General features: G+C 42.3%; 1 protein-coding gene across 1 annotated transcript in view; it reads right to left on the reverse strand.

Annotated features, from left to right (window-relative positions):
- Window positions 1-19,781, reverse strand: part of slc16a10 (solute carrier family 16 member 10) — a 51,906-nt gene that overhangs the window by 6,349 nt on the left and 25,776 nt on the right. Inside the window, exons 2-3 of the mRNA XM_080453610.1 lie at window positions 18,550-18,694; window positions 16,209-16,632 (exon numbers count right to left, since the gene is read on the reverse strand). Coding sequence (XP_080309736.1) covers window positions 16,209-16,632; window positions 18,550-18,694 — 569 coding nt within the window. The remainder of the gene's footprint in view (window positions 1-16,208; window positions 16,633-18,549; window positions 18,695-19,781) is intronic.

The raw sequence follows: 19,781 nt of genomic DNA on the forward strand, positions 1-19,781 counted from the left end.
TGTTGGGGAATCATTCATAAAAGCATCTTGTAAAAAAGTGTATGTGGATCTTTGGATCCACATGGGAATGGCACGGCTCTAAAGTGGATCTTGGACTTCATGGGAACAAGCCTCTGCCATCAGTCATCTATCCTTTTTATTTTATTCAAGGTTTCTTTAGTGGTATTTTCTATTTTCACATCACATCAATAAGACAAAAGCATACACTGCCAAAAACAGTGTATGTTACCCCTCCCACCTCCCCGTAGTTTCCGCTCCGAAAGAGCCACAACCCTGGTATCTTGTTAGATCTTGACTGATACCATAGATGACTGGTATCAGTCATCTATGATAGTCATATCTATCATCTATGACATATCTATGACGCATAACTCACTTTCACTTTCACTTTCAATCCAATCAGAACCCCATTGATTTCCATGATGAAATAACAGTTAAATATTTCAACACACACACACACACACACACACACACACACACACACACACACACACACACACACACACACACACACACACACACACACACACACACACACACACACACACACACACACACACACACACACACACACACACACACACACACACTCATAGACGGCTAGCCACGCTGTAAAAAGGGACAATAGCCAGGTGCTCAGTGAAGTTCATGCATTTTTTTTTAAAGTGCCGCACACATTCTCACAGGCGCACCGCATTCTTTCTGCTGTAATCGTGCACGAGGGTTCGACAGAACGCGAGAGAGTGACTGTACGCATTCACGGCGGTTGAAGGCGGGAACGGATGGAGGGTGGGGGTCAAGAGGTTTGGGGCCAGTGTAGGGAGTCGCGCCGAGTTCCCGTTTTCTAAACGTCCCCCAGGGAAGGGCGCCTCCCCCTTTGCTCTGCACCACTGGTCGTTACAGGGGTTGGTTGAGGGGGGGCGGGGAGGGAGGGAGGGGGCGTTTGGTTTCCGTCATATCCCAGCATGCTGCTCACTCGCACCCCCTCTCTTGTATATCTCTACATTTCTCAGTATTACCACATTCACCACCCACGCGTTTTGTTCAGGTTCCAGCAACAGTTCTGTGCAATTCTATACACTATACTCTCAGGGGACCTAGAGAAAGGCTCCATCAGAGTGAGAGAAATGCAGTGCAGATGCTAGGTTTCCGTTACAAGCAGCCACTGGTGAGGGGAGAGAAGATTCCAGCTTACAGTACACACACAGTATGCACTGTGCTCCTGAATGATCATGTAATATAGAGTATTCACTGAATCTCACACATAGCAATGATCATGTAAGTATTCACTGAATTTTTCTGAATTCAGGGAAGTGCCTGCACAAGGCAAGCCTTGAGAATTCCCTTAACCACTTTCAACCTGGCGTTCCTATTTTGGGAATTGGGAATATCATTATAGGCAAACATTTCCCCAAATAAAAATAAAAAAATCTAAATGTTCAACATTTACGAAATAGCAAAAATAGCAGATGTACAAGCTCACAGCGCGTTGCATTGCAACACGTTCTGCACTTGTAGATCGGCTATTTTCACATTTCATCATACAAAACGGTATACGGTGCATCATACAACGGTAAGTAAATATAAGTGGCTAACCTTTAGGAACAAATAAAGATAGGTGTCAGAACACGTTGGAGGCTCAAATCTACCAAAGAATAAAGGAAACTATGAAAGATTATTTCAGCATTTCCAACTAAAGATGACCCCGCCCCCACAACCCTGAAACCACAGTGAAGGAACCAGACACCTGGAGGAGCAGAGAAAGAGGCAGGCTCAGGTTTGGCCCACGGCCAGCCAAGCTGCACCTCTGGGCTGGGTGAGGATTAACAGTCCCCAGTCAAAGAGCCAGAGTCAGTATTCTATCTCTTCTGGCTCCCGCTCTTTCCCTTAATTTATTATCTCTAATCTTCTTTCGATCTCATAAACGATTCGTAGCTGCTGGCTGTACAAAAATACATTCACTATTCATGAGGTTGGGGATTCCCTCACGCAAGGAGAGAGAGAGAGAGAGAGAGTGTGAGTGAGTGAGTGAGTGAGTGAGTGAGTGAGTGAGTGAGTGAGTGAGTGAGTGTGTGTGTGTGCGTGTGCGTGTGCGTGTGCGTGTGCGTGTGCGTGTGCGTGTGCGTGTGCGCGCGCGCGTGTGTGTGTGTGTGTGTGGGGGTGATAGACCTTTATTGGTCCAGAGGGAAATTCAGTTGTCATAGCAGCACACTGCGGTGCTGCTATGACACTTTGTGAAACAAAGACACAGTTAAGAGTAGAGCACAAATACTGAATAAGTGGTAGGGTATATATTTAAACACTTTAAACGACTTTAACCCTATACTTCATTGACCAGGGTTCCCCCAGGGTTCTATACTTGGTCCCCTCATTTTTTTTAGCTGTTAGTATTTCTTGTGAGAAAGAGTCTCTCTATAATGTATTCTATACTTTTTCTCCACTTAACCACTTTGAAGCCTAGTTCGTTGACCGGGGTCCCCCAGGGGTCTACTCCATACTGGGCCCCATTCTTCTTCCCTCTACATCAAATCTCTCCACCAACATATAGCTGATCTACAAGGATCAACTTTTGTTGTGCTTTCATTGTGCAACTAACTACATATAGGGCTTAAAATTGTTGAAAGAACACATATCCCCATATATGGGTCCTCACTAATGCTAATAGGACAGTCCCGATTCCCTCGACTCACTCTCTGTCTCAGAGGTGGGCTGTGGATATGTACTACCTGCCGATGGCACCAACATTGGCGGGGATTTGAAGATCATGGAAAGTACAGCCTTTCTCTTGCTGGAACGTTAGCACTCTAAAGTAGTGGCCACAATAAAGCTTGAAATCTAGCTTGAAATCATGAAACTATCCACATCCCAACGACTGAGACATAGCACAAGATGAAAGAAATTGTACAGTACCATACCATCCTATAGCGAGCATTAGTGAGGACCGACATACTGTATATATGGAGTCACGGTTGCGATACGGTTGAACAAATGTTAGTTTTTACTACTACTAGTACGCATATTGTAAATCATTCGCGATGTAAAGCCAAAGCTCACGATTTACGAGCTCACGCTATGCTCACACACTGTACACAGCCATGATGTCACAATCATCTGACAGCACAAAGTCATCGTCAGTGGTGTAAAGTAACTAAGTACATTTACTCAAGTACTGTACTTAAGTACAATTTTGAGGTATTTTTACTTTACTGGAGTATTTCCAATTTGCAGTACTTTAAGTTCTACTCCACCACACCTCAGAGTTAAATATTTTACTTTTTAATGCACTACAATTTTTTGAAAACTTAAGTTACTAGTTACTTTGTAGATTTTGATTATTATTACAAAACACACTAACCACTTCAGCCCTATATATATTTCGGCCATTTGAAAATAGCCGATCTACAAGGTAAAAATGCGTCGCGATGCGACGCATTGTGAGCTTGTGAGATTTTTATGCACTTCTGAAATGGGACATTCAGCACAATGAGTGCTTTTACTTTTAGATACTTTAAGTACGTTTTGATACCAATACTTTTGTACTTTTACTCAAGTACATTTTGAATTCCGGACTTTTACTTGTAACAGAGTATTTCTACATTGCAGTATTGATACTTATACTTTAACTTTTACCATCACTGGTCATTGTGACCCATAAAAGCATAAAGTCTCAAACCCCTGCAGCAGTGAGACAGAGGTGGTGTGAATGGGTCTGCTGTGCTCAGCATGTCTCTTCCTGCTGAGTAAGACAACCAGGTCACCAGAAGCAGCCGGCGGCATGCGTCATGTGCTCTGGACGACCGGGGGCCATGGATCTATCACACACTGCAGACGTCTGAGCTGCGAGGGGTCATGTACTGTACTGTACACACACACATGCATGAAATGCACCACGTGCGCACACACATACAGATGCAAACAACACAGCTGACAGTCACAGAAACCAGCACTGAGCAAGGGTTGACCACACACACACACACACGTACGCACGCACACACACACACCCGCGCACACGCACGCACGCACGCACGCACGCAATTAGTCTATTCAGCTGATTAAGAAACACATTTAGGTCCGCCTCAGTAGTGATATCATAATGTTAGTTTAACCATTTGAACCCTAGCTGTACTATTCTGGGGCAAAACCTTTTCACATTGCGATTGTCATGTCATGAGCTTGCATATCTGCTATTCTTGCGGAAGAGATTTGATGTAGAGAGAAATGCTATGATGAGGATCTAGAATAGAATAGATAGTGTTTAAGTGGTTAATGATAAATCTAAATCTGTAAGGTGGTCATTCCAAATAGACAGTCTTGCTAAACAGGTCTGGTTGTGTTTTAAATTCCCTTTTGTACTCGTTGACCCATTCACACACTGTATCAGTTATGTCTGTAATGTATTGGAGGGCTCTTGCTAGCTTGCAAGTGGGTGTTGTGTCCTGCAGTTGGTTATCGCTACAGAAAAACAAACTCTTTCTCTTGAGCCATGATCATTCTGTCTAAGAAGCATATTAATATGATATTTCCTGCACTGTTTGAACGTGCATCCTCACTGATGATGTAAACTGATCTAATCTTCAAATACAAACGAATTGACTTGTTTTCCGGATCTGGTCAATATGAGGTAATCAAAGCTTTACTTTCATCATCCGATGTAGGCCTTAATTGATCCCGAGAGGCAAAGTTGTCATAGCAACGCTGCAGTATGAGACGTACAGTAGGATGGGACAGATACATTAGATGTGTTTCAAATGTGTACGAGTTTTAAATGTATGATTGTGAATACAAATAATTTCAAGGACCGCCATAACTCTGAGAGTATACAAATGGAATCAAATGGATTTGGTTCCATTTGTATACTCTCAGAGTTGCAGACGTGTAAGGGTCCCTGGACTACCCTTTTAGAACCACTGCTGTAGTGTATGCCACAACTCTTCAGTGTCTTCCGAAAAAAATGCTCAGATCTGTTTTATTTCTACAGCTGATGCAACTGTTGACAATCTAGCCCACATAACATTCCACGCATTAACTTTATATATGAACACAACACGTGTAGTCTTTAGCACATACAGATGCCCAATACCTCCAGTAAAATCTAGAGTCTGAGGAAGAGCTTTGAGCTCGAAACGTCAGTATCTGTTGCATTGGAGGCCTCAGTGTGCGAGCGTTTATTTATTCGTCCAATAAAGAAAGTCAAACATACACATGTATTATTCCCTGAAAGCCAATTGTTCACAGTGATCCCGACCTGTGGACCGGGGTCTACTAGTGGGCCGTGAGGATATTGCAAGTGGGCGCCCAAAGATGTTATTGATATTATAACATTAATGAAAAAAAATGTCAACACTTGACATGAACAAGATCAACGCCTTCCACAATGGATGCCTCCGTAAAATCTGCCGCATCTTCTGGCCTGAGAAGATTTCAAATAAAGAGCTGCACAGAATGACCAGGTCCTCCAGTGTCGTGTCAGAACTCAAACGCCGCCGTCTACGATTGGCTGGGACATGTGCTCCGAATGGCCCAGGAGCGAATCCCAAAGGTCGCACTGAGATGGACCCCAGTAGGGAAAAGGAGTCAAGGTCGACCCAAAACCACCTGGCGACGAACCGTGACAGCTGAGCTTCAGGAGATGAACCTTACGTGGGGGCGAGGCACAACATGCAGCACAAGACAGGTCCCGATGGAGGCAGATCGTCGAAGCCTTATGTCCCACTTGGGACGAAGAGGATTAACTAACTAACTAACTAATAAAACAAAAATACTAATTAGGGGGGGAGTTATGTATTTTTTCTTTAAAACCTTAGAAAAATAATTTAAAACAACTTATATGAAAAAGAAATATATATATATACTACGTTAGTTCCATTGATCCAAGCCGGAACCCAATCAATTGATGGATCATTAAAATAAACGTGCTCTGAAAATACACACAGCCCACCCATCTGACAACTGGACATGGCGGGCTCGGCGGCTGAATGTAACTGAAGAGCTGCCAGCTGCCATCCCTCCTGTCAATGACAGGAGGGATGTTTACTTTGTGAGGATGAGGATGAGGCCAGACTCTATCAGTGAAAAAATACTTTATTTCTGTCAAACAAAAACCTTGTATCTCCATATTCCAACTTTCTATGGGTTTTTTTGGGGGGGTAAATGAATGCCCTAGTTTGACGTACAAGAGTAACGTGCAAAAATAGCCAAAATAGCCCATCTACAAGCTTGTGGATCAGATTATTATAATTTTTTTCATTAGAAAATTGTTGAAAGTGAAAGTGAAAGTCGTCGAGTCTATGTGTGGGTCTTATAAATGCTTAACCAATGAAAAGTATTAACAAGAGCCTGTGGCTATGGAACAAAGGTTCTTTTTTTCTATTTCCTGAAAAGTAACGGTTTCGAACATACAAGGTTTCCACCCGACAGCGACGACTTCCATCTAGTAGATCATTAAAAACAAAGTGACGTCTGTCACTTTAGGTAGACGTCACTGTGCTGATCTGAGCACAACCTCTCTACAGAGTATACCTTCTGAGCATGTGCATGTGTGTGTGGTCACGTATTGTGGCACATGGTCCAAGCATACGTGATGATGCTACAACACTTATTTAGGACCGCTGCCAGCCAGGTGGCCCTGTAGCATGGAACATCCAATAGTTACTAAATAAACAAACAAACAAACACACACACACACACACACACACACACACACACACACACACACACACACACACACACACACACACACACACACACACACACACACACACACACACACACACACACACACACACACACACACACACACTGGGGTCCCACGCGCACACAGGGGTCCCACGCGCACATGAATACGCAAATACACAAATGCACTCTTTTTGTTGATTACACTTTACACACAGTCAGCGGTCAACGCTGAGCGTCCCAAGCTCCCATGCTCCAAATTAATTCACAGGCACGCACACACGCTTACTATACAGTGGACACGTGGCCATGTAGAAAGTCCCTGGCAAATAAGCACACAGACACAAACATCTCTGGCCGACAGACATGGCTAATTCACAATGAGTCTGATGCGCCACAGAGTTATTGTCAAGTAAAAGGGTAACTGAATAATCTCTGCTTTACTCTGGCCTTACTTCAATGACACAAGGATTGGACTTTGCACAAGAGGGCAGAAATACACTCCAACATGGGTGTTGCTGAACAGCAGGGAGCCAATTTGGAATTCTGGGGACCCGTGACAACATACAAAATGCACTGGACTACCAGTATTAATTAGACAATACGATCTGCACATGTTGCATAGGAGCCCTTGGAATCTCCTACTGTAACATCACAGCCCTATCTAGTGCCCCTGCTTTCTTATGTCTTCACCAGGCTGAGAAATTGCGATCAGCCCTGTGTGTGTGTCACAGTAATCTCGCAAACTACTAGGCCAACCAGCTCCATATTTCTTGTGCACACTGTCAGCAGACCATGGACCTTGATTCCTGAATTTGTTTCAAAGCGGTCAGTGACAACTATGTCATTTAAAAATATATATATAATCACAATGTAATCATCCCTTCAAGCTATGAGATGTGTATCCTGTGAAACTATGGACTGCAACTAGCCAATCTGGAACCTTTTTGTCCATTTTATGGGCTCTAAACTACTAACTAGCCAATTACAATGCTCCTGTCCCTGCACCTTATCTGATGTACTGACACCAGCCAATCACAGGCATGCCATCTAGATGCTAGCAATAGTTTAAAACTAGACATTTATTACATTACATTTTCCAGTGTTATTACATTATCTGGTGTTACACCCATCCATACCAAGAAGGATAACTATAAGGATTAACTATAATGATAAAGAAGTGAGTATCCACCCTGAAGAACGATACCAATCTGTAATCACAACCTTTGATCGACTGGTGATACAAACATAACTGACAAAAGGAATTCATAATCAGACTTCCGGATTACAGATACATTGAATGACAGAACTCTGACGGTGCGTTTTAACAGCGGGCGATCAGGATAGTATTTTCCGGAAGTGCATTATATGTCTATGAGAGCCGGCGACTACTGGCGATAGGGCGAAGTGGGCGGGGGGGCGATGAAAGATGGATTTTCTTTATCTTTTGGACGATGTCGCCCGGGACTCCACAGTGGCTCTGGGCAATGTCTGATTATGCGGTACAAACAGAGAAGCTGGCCAATTCATTTATTTCCTTTGGCACATTATGATATGAAATTACGCACCTTTGGGTCCTCATTTCTTTATAAATAGATGGGGGGGGAATTGAGTTGGCCAAGATAAAAGGTAGAAACGACAAAAGTCACAAAAATGACCAGAGGTCCATAGAAGGATCTGGCTATTAATCACAATAAATGCACAATCTATACCACTACCACAAATGAATGGGGAGACTTTAATTGTTTTTGAAAGATCAAGTTCTCCCCATTCATTAGAAGAACAATATCAGTTCATTCGTGACTAAATACATTGTGTAAAATGTATAATTAATTCCTCAATGCATTGCTTAATTGCATATGTGAAAACGGAAAATAAACCTTGCTAAAGACAGTTCAGTCACCAGAAGCAGGGACGTGCGATTTCAATGAGTTACATGGAGTTTGAAGTTGAATAGGAGGGGGACGTGTCTGATCAAATGTTATCAAATATCTAAATATTGAACTTAAAACTGCCTGATAAAAGCACATAAAAGCCTGAGTAGACGTGAAAATGACATCAAGTGTTTTAAAGTAAAATTCCAAAGTGGAACAGGTTGGGGCAGAAAAGCATTTCCAAATGCGTTCATGGTGTAAATACATTCTTTAGAACACTTTGCTGCGAAATGCTGTTTGACAACCTTCTGATAAGGAGAAATTCATGGTAATAAAACTGTTGGCAACGAGAAGGTGGACATTATTTGGATACATTTCTGAATTTCTAACATAGTGCAGAGGAGAGAGACAGGGCACGAGGGATGGGCAGAGAAAGATGGAACAGAGGTCATGAGATGGACGCTGCGATTAAGTCTGTACCTATGGTGTACTTTACGTCTAATAACTACACAGTAAAATCATCATTACAAATGGATAAATTAACACTAAGGATTTTTTTTTACTATGTAGTTTGTACCACAAGGATGTCACTGCTTTTAGCAGTGCACTCCTTTGGGTCATTAAAAAATAGTAAATTATCACATTACGGCCACACGTTTTAGAGTATAAAGTGCTAGTAAGGCAAATCTTGTAATTTTAAAATATGATCATTTTGTTTGTGTCAAGAAGAGAGAGACAGGTATTGTAGGTGGGGGTGGGGAGAGGAAATAACATGACAGATGGCTCAAGAGCCAGACATCGAGCCATGATAATATTAATGTCTTGCTCATATGGTTTCCACATTAACCACTTAAACCCTATAATACTTCATTGACCGGAGTCACCCAGAAGTCTATTAGTGTCAAGGCCCCCTCCTTTTTGTCCCTCTACACCAAATCTATTTGCCGACAATACAAGCTCACGTGACGCAAATGTTCGCCCAGGGATAGGGACACTAATGTTCATGTAGTTTAAGTGCTGGAGCCACCGGGACACGGCAGCTATAACACTAAACTTAAACACAATAAACTAATCTAACATTACACCTAAGGCTAACGCACTCTCTCAGACTGTTTTATAGCTAATTGAATATCCAGACCTCCTCCAAGACACACACGGCAGGTGCATGCCATAAAAAGACACTGTAATGAGCTCTTGCAAGCATAGCTGACAGTTTAAACAAGGTCCTGTTTGGCAAATGGTATAAGCCACAGATGAAACTACCAGGTTGGGAAGTGTGAAGTTTGGTACTTATAAATAAACTGTGGGCAGACCACACCACGGTGTTGTTTATTACTTTGGATTACTCCAAAATCAATACATAATACATGACATTGACATTTCATTCAAACTTTGGCTATTCAAAAATAGCTGACCTACAAGTTTAAATCTCAATCTGCTATTTTTAGAAAAACCAACCAAGGACATGCCTAAAATAGGAACGCCAGGGTTAATGTGGTTAAGTAATCCCAAGTTTAATGAAAGTAATCAGTTTTGCATGACTTATTAGGTTACTGATTACAATTGCACACAGGTACTGCCATCTGTATCAAACTTTTGAACGTAATCCCCCAACCCTGAACCCTGGGCATGAAACCTTGTGCGCTTTACAAGAACATTTGGTCACTGACAAATGGTTGGAAGTAACAAGGTTTCAGTGTGCTTGGGTGGAGGGTGAATCAGTCAGCGATGACACAGTTAGGGAGTGATAGCCTGGTAAAGCCCCCCCTCCGGAAATCTCATTTGTATTTGATTCCAGTACTGAAATCAAGATTTCTGGAGGGGGGGAGGGGGGGGGGGGGTTTACCAGGCTAAGGGAGTGATGCATGGGCCGACCTTTTGAGATGAGGACATTTCCCAAACGTAGGGTAATTTCATGTCACGATTATTGTGGCAAAAATAATTGCAATTAACGATATTATCGCGATAATCAAAATATGCTTAAAACTTTAAAATGCTGCTTTTGTTAACTACTTGAACCCCCAGCATCCCTATTCTGGGGGAAATATTCGCCGATCTACAAGCTCACAACATGTTGCGTTGCAACGCGCCCATGTCCTCATCTAACCTATCCATTTAAACATGTTTAATTAAGAAAACAAACTCCACAGTGGCTCTGGGCCTTGTCTGATTACGCAGAACAAACAAAGAGGCTGGCCAATTATTTCATTTCCTTTGGCACATTATGACGTGAAATTACACACCCTTGGGTGTGTAAACTAATACCAGAGGTCCATGCAAGATAGAAGGATCTGGTTATTAATCAGGATAAATGCACTATCCATACCACAAATTAATGGAGAGACTTCCATTATTCAATTAGCTATTTCATTATGTTTATATTTTGTGTAGTGTAATGTTGCATCATAGGGTCCTGTAAGTCCATACATGAAATAACGAATCAAAGAATTATAAATGTTTTGTCAAGTCTGCACGGAGTCATGCGCATCCCCGGAAGTCTGCACATAGTTGGGGCGCACGCATCCCCAGGTATGGACTAATAACTGTAGATTTGCAGGAGGTGCTACGATTGGGGGAGTCTGCTCGCCAACCAAGGGGGGCAGAGTAAAACAGGAAATATAGAGAACAGTGTGACCTAGTATGTGGGAGGGCAAAATCCATTAAGACCAGGAACGCATCTGTGTCATTTTAAGATTTCTTTGGCTATTCAAAAATAGCAGATATACAAGCTCATAGGGCAGCACCGAGTGCCGCGCTATGAGCTTGTAGATCTGCTTCTTTTTTTTCGTGGAAAGTTTGTGCAAATCTTTGAATATATATGTTTTAAAGCGAAGAATTTTAACTCCGATCTGTGCTTCTGGGGTGTCTTCTGGAACAACATATTTTGGGGGTCCTTGACATGGTAAAGTTGGAGCACCACTGATATAGCAACATACTGTTAGATTAAGAAAACATTTTTAGATATGAATTTGGCCGCGGACCCCCATCTCAAAATGTTTTGTTCGAGGGACCCCCCAGAAGCAAAGATTTGAGTTACAAATGTTCGCCTTAAAAAATATATATTCAAAGATTTGCACAAACTTTCAAGATTGTTCAAAAAATAGCAGATCTACAAGCTCGTATATCTTGTATATCTGCTATTTTTAGAATAGCCAAAGGAATCTAAAATGACACAGATGCGTTCCCGGATTGAATGGGTTAGGGTAGAATTTGAAAAGCTAGCCTGTGATCGATAGCCCAAAGAAACCCTATTGAAACTAATTCCTATACAGTATCACTGTACAGCTATTGCATATAATATTATTATTTATAATCACAGTGCATACTGTATGTATGTATGCCTTGAGTACAGCAAGTGTGCGTGCGTGCGTGTATGTGTGTATGTGTGTGCGTATGTGTGTGTGTGTGTATATGTGTGTGTGTGTGTGTGTGTGTGTGTGTGTGTGTGTGTGTGTGTGTGTGTGTGTGTGTGTGTGTGTGTGTGTGTGTGTGTGTGTGTGTGTGTGTGTGTGTGTGTGTGTGTGTGTGTGTGTGTGTGTGTGTGTGAGAGGCCTGTCTTTGATGGACTTTACACCCTCACTACAGACTCAGAGCTGATAGGTGGGGGTTGGCTTTGAAAGTAGAAAAGGACATGTAACTTTAAAAGGCTGTACTCAGCATTTTGCTATGGGGATAACGGATAAGAGAGAGAGAGAGGGGGGGGGGGGAGAGGGAGAGAGAGGCCTGACACCACTCTCGCTGCTAATTTAAGCAGCTGTGTTATTCCCCACACACTCCCTTCCTGAACTGAACAATCTGATTGTTGAGACACGATGCTTTCCCTCTGTTTTGTAAGACTATTTTTAAGGCATGCCTGCTTTATTAGATCAAATATTGCACAGTACAATCCTCTGTAACTCTGGGACTGCCAAAATGAACCCAAATGTCCCCAAATTAAGTTAACACCACGAGCATTTTACTGTGCGGAAGGAGACAGGAAACAGGGATTCAGAGCATGCGTCACAGCCAGGTCACAATCTGAATTTGAACCCATGACTTTGTAATTATGTGTGTGTATGTGTGGTTATGTGGGATACCGATTACCGACCTTTCACTTACAGAATGGTCTTTCTAACCCAGTGGTTCTCAAAGTGTGGTCCGGGGACCCCCAGGGGTACTTGAGCAGATTCCATGGGGTCCCCAGCAAACTTAATCAATGTAGAATCAGAATCAGTTTTTAACCCTATACTGTATAGGGTAGTACATCGGCTAGGCTAGGTCCCTGGCACAAAAGATTTTCAGATGGGGGTCTGTGGCCACATACATATTATTTTGAGGGTCCTTGACATGAAAAAGTTTATTTAACTGAGAGTTAACCTGAGTTAAAGCCCTATTTTCTACTTTGTCGTACGACGGCGTCGAGATGCTGCCTTGTGAGCTTGTAGATCTGTTATTTTCGCTATAGAGACGCCAGGTTGAAAGCAGTTGAATGTTGTCAATGAGTAATGGTCCTAAGGCAGCCATGTGATGAAAAGGTAGTAGTAGGAACTTAGAGAGGAAGTAGAGAGGCTGAATAAACACGCCTTGGCACCGACTACATATCTGTAGGAAGTTACCAGGATGTATGCAGCCTTGCAGCATTAATGAGGGCATTAACTGTCATGTTAATTCCCCTTGGGTAAGTGCAGAGGGGGAGTTGGTGGCCTGTCTACATTATTGTGCCTCTTTAACCACTTTGAACCTGGTGTCCCTATTTGGGGCATTTTCGCTATACATTTTTTTTAAATAAAAAAAACATTTCACAAAAAGGCTCTGCAGCCAGAGGCTATGGCTATTTGGGAACCCCTGTCATAAGTGACCAGGCCTGCATGAGACCCAGCGGGGTCTCAGTCTGACTAGCAGACACTGGAGATGTGTTGGGAAAACACAGGCCAGGAGCCCCAGGAGAGGCTGACCTCGCTCCAATAACGGCCGTCATTGTCCAAATAAACAGCCAACTCCTGAACCCACCTTCCACACATCCCAGCTCTCCCCTTCACACCTCCTAAGATGTTTTCGCCAATATCATATGTTCCCGTCCTATAGTCCTAATAGTAGCGTGTGACTCTTGGGAAACGTAAGACGTGTTTACTTTAACTGTACTCTGACTGCAGCTCGAGTCTCGCTGTCATATTTGCTTACATTCGCCAGGATGCATGGCTGAACCGTCTCGTGTACACACACACATACAGGTACAAGCGTACGGAGGAATTAGGGAGTCGCTGTGAAGCGCCGTTTTCTGCCATGCAGTCGAGCAAAGCAAAGCGAGTCTCGGGTTAGGTCAACATTCACACGGAGCATAAACAGTCTTGACCCTTTGACATTGACCCGTTGAGGATTCACTGTTACGAAATATTATAGAAACGTTCCATAAAAAATATTATGTGTAAAATAGATCAAGTTCTAAGTCACCTAAACTGTAAAGCAGAAGAGAACAACATGACACAACATGAAACTGGATGTTTATATTATGAATCATATTTTAGGAGATGAAAAGGCTAAAATAACAGAGCCAAACTGTTTCGAAACAACGGCATAGGATGTTTGGTATGGTATAATAGTCAGTGTTGTGGGTTTTTGAGGCTTTTGAGAGCAGGGGCAGAAAAAGAGAAGGATCATAGTATAACATTACTGTGCCACAAGATGGCATGTCTCTGAATAACATAATCAGAGGGTCAAGACACTTTTTGTGGGCAAATCTTTGTCCTGCTGCGACATGTTGTAAACTTCTAGACTGACTATTGTCAATATTCGTCAAAGTCTAGGGCAATTTGTTGCCTTAGACTAATTGTACTGAGCCTGTGACAGTCAAATTTGTGTTTAACACAGAAAGTGTAAAGAGTTGATCTGTAAGTAATTAGCAATCCTGATGTTACTATGTAGGTAATTTTGAAAACCACATGAACCGTAAGTGTCCCTATTCCGGGCATGTCATAAAAGACAAGAATATGCAGTGAAAAGAGACGATCTAAAACACAGAACGTTGTGAGATTGTAGAATGGCTATTGTCGCAATTCATGTCCAAGGAAGTATATAGTGTTTAAGTGGTTAACATATTACAACCACGGACAGTCCTTAATCCTTATTGGTTATTATAAGGCATTTTAGAAAAAACCTCCAGGTATAAATGCCTGACACACTCGAGTTGAACTAAATTAATGGTGTGGTCTCAGAGAGGCCTGAGGCACCCATTCCCATGTAAAAACTCATTACTCACAACTGACTGGGGAACACCCCAGCTGGAGTAAGGGGTGCCCTTCCTCTCGCCTTTCCCGTGAATATAAGTCACGTCGCTTGCTATCTGTTATGAGGATATCTTCGTTGCTGCTCCCCTGTTGACCCTTTGGTCCCCATTTCAACATACACTACTCTCCTAAACCCACACAGAACACACGCAAAAACAGGATCATCATTCAATGGATGTCTCTGTTGGAGTTCAGGATTAGGCCACATATCTTTCTCCACGTGATGTTATTCTATGTCACAGTATGGGTGGGAAAGTGGACTGAACATGCAAACACATTTGTAAGTTTGTGATAGTGATAGTAGAGAGTATGAAGGAACAGCAAACTGGCCGCCATGTGAATATGGTCAATAGACCAATTATTTGTATACAAACATTGAGCACACTGTGTGTGCGTACAGTAGCTTGCATTCCATGTCGAGGAACACTAGATTTGTTTCACTCAACTTCCTGTGCATGAGGCTCGTGAGGCGCTCCAGAGCGATCGAGTGCCCCGTCCAACAGCCGATGGCCTCGTGCGTTCACGAGAGCTCCCCTCGGCACAGCAGAGCCCCCCCAACCCTCCACTGCGTGGAGTGTTTTGAGGACAACTTGTTTGGGAATCGCTTACCCACTAAAGAAACCAAGAAGTATATATTTAAGCCATTAAGACCGGAAAAACATCTGTGTCATTTTAAGATTTCGTTGGCTATTCAAAAAATAGCAGATCTACAAGCTCATAGCTATTTTAAATAATGGGAAATTTGTGCAAATCTTTGAATATATATATCTTTTTAAAGCGAAAAATTTTAACTCCAACATTGTCTTGCTAACATACTGTTTTTACTTCTTTTTAGATATGTATTTGGCCGCAGATCCCCCATCTCAAAATATGTTGTTCCATGCAGGGACCCCCAGAAGCACAGATCGGAGTTAACATTTTTCGCTTTAAAACATATATACAGTATATATATTCAAAGATTTGCACAAATTTTCCACGATTTATCAAAAAACAATAGATCTACAAGCTCACTGTTCATAGCACGGCACCGAGTGCCGTGCTATGAACAGATCTGCTATTTTTGAATAGCCAAAGAAATCTGACACAGATGCGTTCTCGGTCTTAATGGATTAAAGGAGAGGTCATAGCTCAATGGTAAATTGGTGCATTTATATAGCACCTTCATCCAAAGCACTTTACAATGTGCATTACATTCATCCATTCACACACACCTGCTCATTGGGAGCAGTTAGGGATTTCAGTGTCTTGCTCAAGGACACTTCGGCAGCCGGTAACCCAGGCGGAGCAGAGGGAATCGAACCAGGAACCTTCCAATTCCCATGAAAGCGGCCACTTTAACTCCAGAGTCATACACCCATCTCTGTCATGATGAACAACAACAACACCAACAACGACTCACCAGGTGAACATAAGGCACAAAGTAGCCGTAGAGGGCAGCGGGGATCCCCAAGGCCCAGATGCGGTATCCCAGGGACTTCCAGATGTTCAGGTTGAAGACCTCGCTGAGTTTGGGGCAGCGGCCCGAGCTGCTCCGCGGCTTGACGGGCAGCAGGGGCCTGTAGGTGAAGCCGGCCAGCATGAGGATGAACATGAGGATGGCGAGCACGCGCATGGTGTTGTGCAGGCCCACGCGCTCCAGCAGGCCCGAGAGCACGTAGGGCATGACGATGGTGAAGGCGCTGCTGCCCGCCGTCACGATGCCGTTGACCAGGCCCAGGCGCTTCTTGAAGTAGTGGCCCAGGATGACCAGGCTGGGCTGGTAGGCGAAGGAGCAGCCGGTGGCAAACACGATGCCGTAGGTGAAGTACAGGGGGCCCAGGGTCCTGCGAAAAGAGTGATGTTACACAGTATTATAGTACAGTTTTATTTATGTTTCTTAACCCATTAAGACCGGGAACGGATCTGTGAAAAATAGCAGATATACAAGCTCATAGCGTGGCACTCTCTGTGCCACGCTATGAGCTTGTATATCTGCTATTTTTGAAAAATCTTGAAAATGTGTGCAAATCATTGAATATGTATTTTTTAAAGCGAACAAAATACATATCATTTCAGAAACCTGTTTCATAGCTGAAAATGTATGCATAAAAATAAAAATAAGTTTTGTTTTGTTACACCAACATTGTTCTCGAGAGGTACTTTTATCCTTATTGGTTAAGTTGTTTAGTGGTTAAGTGTTTTTATACAAATCCCTATTTCCACTTCAATCCCTATGATTGTTTGACTTCAAAAACTGCAGACATAGAAACTTACTATCAACATGTAAAGATTGTCTAGAATTACATTATCATATTTGGTGGAATGAATATTGTTTTGTTTATTAATGTTAATTTGAGTTACAGTTATAGTTATTTTATTTGTGTAATGTATACATCACTTTGTTATTATACAAGTGCTACAGAAATACATTTATTATTATTTCTATTTCTACTGCTATTATTCACGTGAATAACTATGAAATACTCACAGATAAGTATGTAAGCACAGATTGGAGGTGGAAGCAATCAGTCTTCCACCATCTCTCTTGAAAGGTGCCACATAAGGACAATGTCAATGCATGTACGGTCTAACTGTGGTGGCCTTGCACCACACCAATCTATATTACACAGTCATGGCCACACCCCTTAGGCCAACAGTTATCAGCTTCTGTGGTTCAACAGGTTTAACCACATGAACCCACATGAAGCAGATCTAGAAACATTGACCAAATTGAATCTACAAGCTCACAACGTGTCGCAATGGGTCGTGTTGTGAACTTGTAAATCAGCTATTTTTGGCGAAGACGTTTGTAGCGGGCCTAGTGTAATAGCCCTGTTAATTCCTTGCAAAATATTTCAATTAATCACAAAGAGTATTTCCACACTTTTAATAGCTGAATTAGGATAGAACTCCAACATGGTAAAGGGTGGGGCAGAGGCATTTCCAAATGTTTGTTTATGTAGTAAATACCATTCTTTATGTTGCCTTAGAGTCAAAGGCAATGGAATTTAAGGTAAAGAATGTTGCTCTTTGCTGGCAAACACTGTTTGACAACCTTCTGATAAGGGCAAATTAATGGTAATAAAACTATTGGCAAAGAGAAGGTGGATCACTGGTATGTTACTTCAACTGAATGAAAATAAATGTGGTTATTTGGTGATTATGGGATGTTTTCATGTGCGTGCGCACGCACGCACGCACGCACGCACGCACGCACGCACGCACGCACGCACGCACGCACGCACGCACGCACGCACGCACGCACGCACGCACGCACGCACGCACGCACGCACGCACGCACGCACGCACGCACGCACGCACGCACGCACGCACGCACGCCTGCGAGTAGGAACTAACCAGCTGTTGGTTGCATAGAGCTAAAGATAATGAACAAATTAATTAAAATGTTCCACAAATGTTGACTGCAACATTGCATATTGGAGTTATAACATGTCACTTATCAATTTAATCATGTATCAGTAAATTGTAGCAATAAACTGTGCCGTTACTTTTATTAGTCAATCTATCATTTCATTTAACTACATGAACCCCATTCTGCAAAAAAAAAGGCGATGAGCTATTAAAAGGAGCATATAGTATAGAGCCCTGGGACACTCCAGTCAACTACTGTAAGTACTGTATATACCGGTAGGGTTTAAGCGTTGATAATTCAACGCATGTTGGTATAAATGGGCATTCCTCATTATCATCATTTACAGATAACCAATAGTGTGCCAGTGTGTGGTTGACATGTTCCTTACTTGACGAAGGAGCTGGCCAACAAGCCGATCAGGCCCACGGCGGCTCCAGCCACGGCCGTCACTCTGCAGCCCAGGATGTCCGTGAACACACTGACGATGGGAGAGCAGAAAAAGATCATCCCCATGGACAGAGAGCCCACCCAGGCTGTATGGGAGAGAGACACAGAGAGAGAGACACAGAGAGAGAGAGAGAGAGAGAGAGAGAGAGAGAGAGAGAGAGAGAGAGAGAGAGAGAGAGAGAGAGAGAGAGAGAGAGAGAGAGAGAGAGAGAGAGAGAGAGAGAGAGAGAGAGAGAGAGAGCGAGAGACGCAGAGAGATAGACAGAGAGAGAGAACAAACACAAATACAAATAAGATAAAATATCAACAACAACACATAAGCCGTCCCCCCACCCCTCACGTATTCCCAGTGGTGGAAAAAGTACTCAAATGCTTTACTTATGTAAAAGTATAGAAACTGCAGTGTAGAAATACTCTGTTACAAGTAAAGGTCTGGAATTCTAAATTTACTTGAGTAAAAGTACAAAAGTATTGGCATCAAAATATACTTAAAGTACCAAAAGTAAAAGTACTCATTGTGCAGAATGTCCCATTTCACAAGTTCAAAATGTATAAAAATCTTTTGAAAATAGCAGATCTACAAGCTGATTGTGAGCTTGTAGATCGGCTATTTTAAAATGGCCGAAATATATACATGGGGCTGAAGTGGTTAATGTATGTTTTGTGATAATAATCTAAATCTGCAAAGTAACTAGTAACTAAAGCTGCCAAATAATTAAAGTAGTAAAAGTATAATATTTGCCTCTGAGATGTAGTGGAGTAGAAGTAAAAGTACTACAAATTGGAAATACTCCAGTAAAGTAAAGAAATACCTACTTAAAGGGCAAGACCACTTTGGTAGAGGTTTGGGTTGTGTATTTACCTTGCCATGATGTAACTCCAAAGGTGGGCAAGAAATGAAAAATAATTGCTCCATTGATTAGAAATTGATAATTCAAAATATGCTCCTCATTGACTTACATTGTATGGTAAAACAGCTCTCAAAGTCACTCTTTTAGCACATAAACTAACGCAAACAAAGTTGATTCAGACAATATAGAACATCACCAAACCCAGTACTGTTTTTTTTTTAAATAAAAATGTCAACTTCCTGTTGATTTTGCCATTTTTAATAAGTAGAAAACCTGGACTGGATCAGCGGATCCGGATCCAGATCTTCAAATAGTAAAATCA

This window comes from Gymnoscopelus braueri, assembly GCF_963280865.1.
Source record: "Gymnoscopelus braueri genome assembly, chromosome: 16".
NCBI lineage: Eukaryota > Metazoa > Chordata > Actinopteri > Myctophiformes > Myctophidae > Gymnoscopelus > Gymnoscopelus braueri.